This window comes from Lissotriton vulgaris, chromosome 3_1 (genome assembly GCF_964263255.1).
Source record: "Lissotriton vulgaris chromosome 3_1, aLisVul1.2, whole genome shotgun sequence".
Taxonomy (NCBI): domain Eukaryota; kingdom Metazoa; phylum Chordata; class Amphibia; order Caudata; family Salamandridae; genus Lissotriton; species Lissotriton vulgaris.
The window spans coordinates 2,100,645,911-2,100,655,623 of NC_141689.1; the positions used below are offsets into that span (position 1 = coordinate 2,100,645,911).

At 47.5% G+C, this 9,713-nt stretch overlaps 1 protein-coding gene across 1 annotated transcript; it reads right to left on the minus strand.

The window, feature by feature from the left end:
* Nucleotides 1–3,888: 3,888 nt before the first annotated feature.
* RASL11B (RAS like family 11 member B) lies at nt 3,889–9,137 on the minus strand. The gene is made up of 4 exons (XM_086962652.1): nt 8,812–9,137; nt 7,199–7,255; nt 6,658–6,734; nt 3,889–5,735 (listed from the first exon to the last, which is right to left on the minus strand). Exons 1-4 carry the CDS (start codon nt 8,939–8,941, stop codon nt 5,268–5,270), a joined length of 732 nt encoding a protein of 243 aa, XP_086818778.1. The 5' UTR covers nt 8,942–9,137; the 3' UTR covers nt 3,889–5,267.
* Nucleotides 9,138–9,713: the final 576 nt, after the last annotated feature.

Below are 9,713 nucleotides of genomic sequence, written 5' to 3' on the forward strand. Positions count from 1 at the left end.
AGGTGAGAGGACATCACCTGAAACCCACACATTCACCTGGAGGTGCTGAGGGACTACCAGAGTGCATAGAAGCCTGTCTGACTGCTGAGGGTAGGAATCTGCTTGGCCTCCAGGAGGATAGATTGACCTGCAGGGGAAGCCCATGGCACCCAATGAAGTGTGGGACATCCAGAGGAAGCTGGCATTTCTTCTAGTACGAGATCTTAAAACTACCACCAGATGGGTCCTTTCTGCATTGGTGTAGGGTGGCAGTGGTAGAGCAAATAGCAATAAGGGGAGGTTGGCTGAACCTTCACAAGTTTTATTAGAAATCATCACAGTGAAATCCACACACAAATGCTCTATTTCCCTCAAACTTGCTCTAACCACTTTACATTTCACTCTCTCTCTGTCTACGGGTAGTAGTTCTGATGCCTATGAGCTACAAGTCCATGTTTGTCAACATAGCTGCTGGTGCTATCATTCATGCTGAGTGGGCAGAATAGTGTGATAATTGTCCCTTATGTTGGCTGCCACATTTTCTTAGTGTGCGTATGTTTGCTAGTTTTTAATACTTATATAAGCCCAGCTACATATTAATGTTTGTGTTGGTCATCTGATTACAGAATTTCATTTTGCAGCTTGACCCACTTTTATGTGTTTGGGAAACTAGCCGTTTTGTCCTGAATTTAAAGAGTATGTGTCCTGAATTTGCCTCCAAGCAAGGTGGTCACCCTAAAAGATGTAAATCTGTTTGTCCGGGTCACTGGTTGTATCCACCCTCTCATGGTCGTTTCTTGAAACTCGTCATTTACAGTCACATTATTTTAATCACCTGAACACTCTTTGTTTTAACTATGTGCTGCGTTAAGATGCAAGTTCAAGGGAAATATATCCACCTCATATGCTTTAAATTCATCAGCGCTGCTTGATCGCATTGGTTAATGGCACCGATGCCTTGGTCGGTGTGGAATGCATTTGAAGTGTTTCCAGTGAACACACAGTAAAATATCCTAGGCACACTTAACTAAATGATCTGCCTGAGTTCACACGGTGGATCAAGAGAATGAACGTGCTGTCATCAAAGCCCACTGCTCTTCTGCAGAACAAATCCGTGGGGACAACAGTAGAAAGTAGTAATGTGACATCTTGTCTGGCAAGCTAGCTAGCCAGTGCAGCAGATAGAAGTATTTTTATTATTGTTTGCCACGTTATATTTGCTTCTGGGCACACTGGCGTGCCTGTAGTGAAATGTATAATCCACTTTCATTTGGTTTGCTTTCTAAGCAACGGGTTTGGTGTTCTAGGCACCAAGTTCCAGTTGCAAATAGCATCTGGCGCCTCTTACCCATAGCCTTTTCCATTGCACCAACCCCACCAACTTTGTGCCTGTTCTCGGTGAACCTTTGTCGGCTGTATTGATATAAAAGGTAACTGTTCAAAGGGTCCAGGGCCGGATGTGACACAGCTAGGCGACCATAATGTGAGCCACATCAGGGGGCCTTAAACTGCAGTATTTCTAGTTATTTGCCTTGCGCTGCACCCTCAAGACGGTACAAAAGGGGGTGGTTATGGACGGAGCATCTGAACCAATCAAACACTCACACCCAGTCAAAAGATCTGGGTTTAATCCATCACCACCCCCTTTTGTACCGCTTTTGGCCGCCACAAGTGTGGCAGGGTATGCTCAGACGTGAGTCCCTTGCTCACTTTGCCACTGGATTCAAGCAAGCCGGGCTGAAGACGGCTGGAATGCCAGAAACCGGTCCTGGGAAGCTTGTTTTCGGTCCAGGGAAGGCATGGCTTGGCAGTTCGGGCTGGACTGTTCCCATGAGGCACAGGGTCAGACTGATTTGCATATAGCCATGTCTGAACTGGGGTGGCAGAGTGGGCTAAAGAACGGTGATGGATTAAACCCAGATCTTTTGACTGGGTGTGAGTGTTTGATAGATTCAGATGCTCCGTCCATCACCACCCCCTTTTGTACGGCACCCTCAAGACAGCACTTTCCAGCAAAGCAAAATACTAACATTCCAAAACCACATTTTTCATTTTTTTTAAAATGCTTTCAGAATGTGTAGCTTTCCCCTAAATAGCCCAGATCCAGAGTTAGAATAGAAAATAAGTCCACTGCACTATTTTGGGTAAAAGTGCACTCTTTCTAAATATTCTAGGACTTGAGTTAGAACAGTAAATACGTCCCCTGGGCTATTTTGGGGGGAGTAGCACTATAAACAAATATTCTGGGACAATTTATTTGCCTTTCCAGCGCCCACGAACCCTGTGCTGCCTGGAGGGCAGAGCTGCATGGTGCAACCCCCAGACAAGCCAGGCTGCTTTGTACCCCCTGTGCCAGCGAAGGCACGGGATGGTGTAGAAACCTTTAGTTGTATGCATCGCCCACGACAACAACGAATGCTCAGAAACATGAATGGTTCTACAGATTCATGAAAACAGACTTCCCTCCTTGGCGAGACTCTCATGGTGGTGCTAGTTTGAAGCGTAAACTCATTTGAATGCTTCGAAGCGGTGCCCTGTAAAATGCCATGCTTTGCGCCCCCTCTCTCTTGTTTCAAATCAGTGACTTCTTCTGGTTCTTTTTCCCACTCAGCTGTTCTATTGACCCAGATTGCAGGATGACCATATATTTGCAAAAATATAAGTGTGTGGCTGGACTTGCTTGAGATTGATGTCAGAATAGATAGTTGGACGAGCTCATGAATGTTACAACGGGACCCAGATTCTGAAAGCTGTCAGGAAGCGCAGCCCCCAAGGATGCTGCGTTGCGTGTCAGGGAGGGAGTGGGAGAGCACCACATTCACATACAAATGACTCTATCCTCCCCTCTCCCTAGCACTGGCGCTGATTGCAACACCTTAGCACCATAGCACTAGGGTGTGTGCGCAAGTCTAGCATAGGTTTTGTATAGGAATGGTATCCTTCCTGTACAAAATACTATGCTTAGATAAGTGAAAAGGTGTTTTCTACTTTGTAAGTGTGCCGCCCAGTGCAGCACGCATGCAAAGTCAGAAAAGCATGGAGAAATCAATAAATTTCTCCATTTAAAGTCTGCTTTTCAGAGGTGTTCATTTTTGGCGCAAAACTCTGTCTACTGATGTTTGAGAATAGGGTTTAGCGTTGAAAAGTATGGGTGGTTGAATGTGGACGACAATGTAGTCACCCATGTAATGCCCCCTTGATGCAAAGAAATGCAAAGCAAAGTTTTGCGCTGCTTCGTGTTACTTTTCCATGCAAACCAACGCAAATACCAATTTGTATTGGTTTGCGAATCCCAAAAAATGTCATACTATCAGTTGAGCATTACAAAAGTAACGCTACCCCGACGCTAAACCGTTGAGAATCTGGGCTCAGGTTTTTAAGCTCGTTCAATCTGCAGCTTAGAAACCAGACACTGAATGGTACCTTCTGACTCCCCAGCATAGTCCATCCTCTGCTTCTGGGAAGCCCACTGTTCAGTAGTACCTCATTAGAGGCAGTGTACCTGGCTGGAATGAGGCTCTTCCAAAGGCAGGACAGGAGAAAGAAGTCCCGCCCAGTCCTTCGTGGCCACTCTCCTGTGGGAGTCAAACGTCACCTGGCACAAGAGGCTTGTGTAGTTGTGCTTTGTCCAAACTGCACATGGGGTTGGGCTTTCTCATATGGTGAACCTCTGTGACTCTATTTGTTGCCTACATCTCTGCTATAAATAAATTATAGCTATATGAAAACAGACTTTTCTGTATCACATCAATATCAAAATCTAGCATGCTTGAGGTAGCCTCTCACTTAAAGGCCTCCCAGAAGGTGTTTTTTCCGATATTTGCTTAATTTCCACATTTACCCTTGTTGCTGGACCACGGGCACCAAACATTGCAACAGATACAACAACTAAACTCATACAGCAAAGAGTAAAGGATAAGTTCCTCTGGAATTTTTTTTTTTATTGTACATAAAATAAATAAATTACATGTAACAAACGAAAAGCACACGTGGCTTTTTAAAGTGCATTTTGTAAAAGGCGGTAAACTTTTATCACCATGGGCTCAGGAGAAAAACATCTTTACAGCATGGAAACATCTGCAAAACATTTGTATAACGTTAGGGTGCTAAGCTGTACCTCATTGTGGCACCTAGAGCCCCCCCTTCTTCAAAGCTCTGTGGTTCCTTTCCAATCGATGAGACTCAAGGCCACAAACCCACACTGAACCTCCCCTTCTTCCTTCAGCTGGGCAGGTGCTGAAACACCTGAAGAACACTGGCTCCTTTCTATTGGGAGACCCAAGGCTGCAAACTCACTTGCACACCCCCATCCCTCCAAAGGCATATCCTTTCCTTGGCTGAGACCCTAAGCAGGTGAACATACTACAGGCAGGGGCTCAGTCTGCACGATCCATCAGGTTGACTTAGACGGGGGTGAAGATCGACAGTACAAATGAACTGACAGACAACAGGCCTGAACAGTTGCTTTACTTGGCAGCCAAATAGTCTGGAGACAATATTATAAAACCATTTCAGGCAAACCCATTTAAAGTATGTGAATAATACTTTTAGATGTATAAAATGTTTTGACCTCTGAAAAAAGTGTTTTTACTAATTAAACATATGTATATATATATATATTTATATATGAATACATGAGAAACGGTCAAGTTATTATTTTTTTTACATTCAGGTTTTGTTTATAGTGTCCTCTTTAACATAAAGTGGTCATATTTTTCCTGCATTTTTTATGCAGTGTCACTGACAAGCAAGCAGTCAACTAATAGTCTAATCAACTGCTGCTGGCTCTTCTATGCTCTTCATTTCTACCACTTAACACATTCCTTTAGCACTCTGTCCAATCGCCAGAATTATTAAAAACATTATGTTCTCTGCATCCCGCCACATCCTCTAGACAAGTCTGTTTTCACTTTTCATTAACGGAAGCTTCCAATTCCGACACGTTCAGTCCCTTCAGGTGTCTTGTGTGCTTCCACCACAGAGTCTCTAGTTGGGTGGTCATGTTCAGACCACTGCTTCCACCATACTTTAGTCTGCTTTCTTTGGCCTCGTTTAGACCCCAACTTCCACCACACATTTGCTAGTCTCTTGTCGGGTGGCCTTGTACAAGCCAGTGCTGTACCACAAACTCTGACCTAGTCAACCTGGACTGAGTCAATATCGCAGCCATCCGTTGGCCTGCGCTACCTGGCACGCAGCAGCCATGCCAGGGTTTAACATTCCAAAGCTGGAAGTTTCAGGACCCCGTCCTGTGAAGACCAAAAACACATTGCGCGCCTGGATCACCCTCAGACTGAAGTGGCGGTCCTGACTTTGGCAGACAGGGCCTGCTTGAACCTCCGCTTCAGGTCCTGCATGTTTGGCGACTTAGGCCGTGGGATGAGAGAGGTCTTCCTCTTTTCGGGCGTGCTGGCAGCCTGGTGTTTGCTGATCTCCTTGCACAGGAGGTGGAAGGCGTTGTAGACGTCGTTGTAGTTCTCGCTGACGGACACCTCGTAGAAGGTGCAGCCCAGCATGTGCGCCAGCTGAAGGCCCTGCTGCGGCTCCACCTGCTTCACGTGCAGCAGGTCGGCCTTGTTGGCCACGATGACGATGGGGATCCGGCTGTCCAGGTGCAGCTGGCGCACGTGCTGGTGGAGGTGGCCAATGAGCTCGTAGCTTTTGCAGTCGGTGATGGAGAAGACGATGACCACGGCATCCGCCCACTGAAGCGACCGGTTCAGCTGCTCGTGGCAGTTCAGGCTGTGCTCGCTCAGCTGAAAGGAAAAGAGCAACATGCTTAGCACACAAAGTCAAGCCGCCTTCAACACCTACTCCTTTGTCTTAACACACTACACAAGTGGTACTACTCTTTCCAGACACGATGGCCTGCCTTTCACCCTTTGCACCTCTGGAAATGTTGATCCAGCTGCAAAAGTTGGAATAAATGCCCAAGATCATGTCACGCACAGCCACAGCGTGGAGTGGAACAATCTGCCTGCAGAGAAAGGCTTTGTACTGCCGCTGGATGGGAAATGAACTGGCTAGACAGCGAGTCTGGAAAAAAGGGAGGATGTAAGCTGCACACATTTATAAACTGGACCGGTGCCCAGTCTGAAAGTAATACCAAGAGCTATTCTTGCATGTGTGCGGCTGAGGCCCAGTGGCGGCATCACATCTGCCATTCTCATCAGACACAGTGTCTGAGGGATCACCTCTCCACAAAGAGACTTTTTCTGTGAAAAGTGCCCTCACATCGTAAACAAGTGTCTACTGCATTCAAGTGAACTGGCAGACACATATGTTTTACTTTAAATCGATGTCCTATATTAACTAACCTCAGTTTACCTTCAAGGATACAACAATAATGTTTTAAACCACCCACTCCCTAAATTCTAGGCAGAATCACCAGGTGTGAGTCATTGGGGGACTTCGAGGCACTCGACTCAAGGTGGGATGGATGTTTTCCGGCACAGGGTTCAGTGTGGCATTGTTCAGGTACCAAGGTCTCTGTGAGAGAGTTCAGTCACTTGACAGAGGTGCGAGCATGTGTAGGCTGTGGGGCCAGGGTGGGAGTGTTCAGACACTCTTCTGACAGCAATGGGCAGTTTGTATATCTGGTCAACTGTGCCTCACTCACTAATGGCAACAACATAAACGCGCAAAAATGGAGTGAACCTGTACATGAAAGCCATTTACCTGGACTCCGGGGGTGTCCTGCACTTGGATTGCAAGGTTTTCGCCGTCCACCTGGACCTGCCTGCTGTACAGATTTCCTGAAAACAGAACAAGTACTATTAGACTTCCGGGTGCGCCACACACAACCCCCCGCGCACACACACATCACTGACAACCCTTACTTAAATAAAGAACGCTACTGGCGTTTTTTTCTGCAAAACAGTGGCTGGATGGGACTTTTAGAGGTCTAGTGAAAGGAAGGAGATCAGTAGGTCGCGCAAATGCCCCCATGGCGACTACAGGAGAGAAGACCTGGCTGACATGGTTCGACCACAACCAGTAGCTGAGGGATAATATATCCTGTCCACCCGAATTACTGGAAATTCCCTCGTCTGCCCCACCACCAGCATCACTATCTACATAGGGGGCGTTAAGTCATTGCTACAACAGGGTGTAGATGACATGGGCGCGTGGCACAGCTTGACCCCAGGGACAACATGGCTGACCGAATTTCTTCCGAGTTCACACATCCCGAGAAGCACGCGACTTCCAGTCTCCTTACCTGCATTCCTTTCGTAGTCTCCGATGAACCGTTTCGTGAGGAACCGCACCACCAGGGCTGCAAGAGAGAAGAGACACCTGTCAGACTCCACCGAGCAGCGGGCACCCGTCGAGGCATTAGTCATGCAGCCCCTCCACCTGACTCTGCCAGGCCTGACACTCTGGAGGAAACGAGCAATCCAGACCCTTATCTCCCCCACACTTCCTCCCCCTGGGAGCAGCAGATGTGCAGACACAACTTCCGTTAGCTAATCCAATCTGTTCCGCATGAAGACAGCGGGACCCTCGTATGTCACGTGACCTACCACTATCAGACACACGCACTGTGAAGTGAATGATGCGGAGAAAGTCCTGTGCTTAACCTGAACATCTAATGTTAGACACAATGCCACTGGATAACATAACAGGACAACATAGTCCTGTGGGCTTATGTGCATGCAGCAAATGTGCAGGTGTGACCAGGGGTCACAGATTCGCTCAAGGTGGATAACATAGGTAAAACGGAGTTGGGTATTATTGCCACCTGTTGCTGTAGCGCCAAGAGATCATTCAGTGCATTTAATAAATATTTATCATTGTTTAGGGTGAGACAAAAATCTCGTGTTGACTTCTATGACACGAGGTTATGTGGATTTGCACCTGCAAATGACCCAGGGGGTCGAATTGTGTTTACCTTACATGATTAGGAACCCAAGTGTTATTTTCTATGCAACCAACATTCTCTGTGTCATGGTGAGGTACACAAAATTAAAATGTACCTCCCCTGCCGTGAGCAGCACAGCAGAAATATCCCCGTAGTCAGCCACAGCAAGTAATCTGCCAATTCCCAGCATCAAGGCGCGAGCAGCAGGTGGGAATATGCAAATATTCACTGGCCAACACCCCGCCTCCCCCATATCAAAGCCATTGGTTGCACGGCTAGGGCTTTACGCGGCTCTTTCTCTTTATTATTCAGTCTGGTTTAGCCATCCCAGAGAAGGGACTTTGAGAAGCTGAATTACAGTTTCTCCCCTCCTACTGGTGGTACCGGCTCTGGAAGATGCTAAGAGCGAAATAGTTAGCCCCTTTTAAACTACCTATAAATGGCCATGTGCATAACTTCCGGAGTGTACTTGGTAACAAAAGTGCGATCCCTGAATCCCACATTTATATATGGTCCAAAACTCGAGAGCCAGTTGTCACACAGCCACGACCATACACACATGCAGCCACATATGAGCTAGACAGGTTGCCTTATATACATACACCCCGTGCAATCCTGAACAGTTCTGTTACATCCTACATATGGCAAGCTGAAACAAAGATTCTTATGACTAAACTATGTATTACCTATACGTAGGATTAAATGTTTCTCACGTCTACATACACAAAGCGCATTGACACCAACGTAGGTGTTAGAATCAAGTGTAAGTGCATAAAAAATACTCTACCAGTTGGGGAGCCTTAAGCTCCTTCAAGTGAATGGCGAAGCAATTGCAAGAAATAGATAAAAGTACATAAGCTAAATATTCTAAAAAGTATTGTTTTAAAAAGTCCTGAGTCTTCCACGCATATCTGCAGGCGGAGCGGGTGTGCGCACAATGCAGCCGCTGCTATGCCAGCTCAGGGGCTCACCTGTTTTGCCCACGCCACTGGCCCCCACGACGGCGATCTTGATGACCCGTCCCCCGGCCGGGCTGCTCCCGCAGTCGCCGGTGCCCGGGGGGTACTCGGCGATGGTGCACATGTTCTGCATCAGACGCATCTTTCGAAGAGAGGGAAAGACGGGGTGTGACTCCAAAGTAACCACGGTCCTGCTCGGAGACGTGAGATATCCGACAGACAGCGCGGGGTGAGTGCAGAGGGGCAGAAGAAGGCAGCTATCAACTCCAGAAAGAGGCAGAGGCTGTCCCGAGTGCAAGAGGCTTCAGGGAAGAGTCTTTTGCTGCTGTCTGTTGTGAGCTGTAGAGCGCTGCTCCAGCGGTTTTGTTTCCATGCGCAGGGTACCAGGCCGCGCCCCTACCTTCTGACAGCCAATCACAGCCTGTGCCGGAGCCGCGGGTCCTGGACTGCTGTTCCCTGCAGAGTCCCTCCCGCCTCTCCCCCCGTCCACACCAGACACAACCAGTTCCCCGGCCCCGCCCACCGCCGTACATTCCGTTCTTAAACTTCACACAGACTGAGGGAGCGCGCGCGACCCCGAGGGCAGGCGACCTGCCCCCCGGGCAGCCCCGGAGCAGGGTTCAGGACACCTCCTGCTGCTCCCTGTCATCAAACGCCGGGGATAACCTTCCTGGCAGTTAATTGAAATAAAAGTGCTTCGTTTTGCATGTAACCAACATATGAACGTGTAAATGTCCGGGTCCGCTTTAACAATACAACGCATTGGTAATATTTAAGCCCTCTGTAACTATCCGTGCAAGGACATATTACTGTACAGCACATTAGCATTTTTGAGTAATGTGCGCGCTAAATAAAAATACATAATTAAAAATGCGTAGATACATTAAGCCCTGATTTTAAATAAACTGACAGCA

Bases quoted from the DNA above. Each gene is read 5' to 3' on its own strand.
- RASL11B (XM_086962652.1), bottom strand. From the start codon at position 8,941: ATGCGTCTGATGCAGAACATGTGCACCATCGCCGAGTACCCCCCGGGC. The intron at 6,735-7,198 runs GTAAGGAGACTG...TTCTGTTTTCAG, and splicing joins AGACTACGAAAGGAATGCAG to GAAATCTGTACAGCAGGCAG. The intron at 5,736-6,657 runs GTAAATGGCTTT...TTTTCCTTTCAG, and splicing joins AGGACACCCCCGGAGTCCAG to CTGAGCGAGCACAGCCTGAA.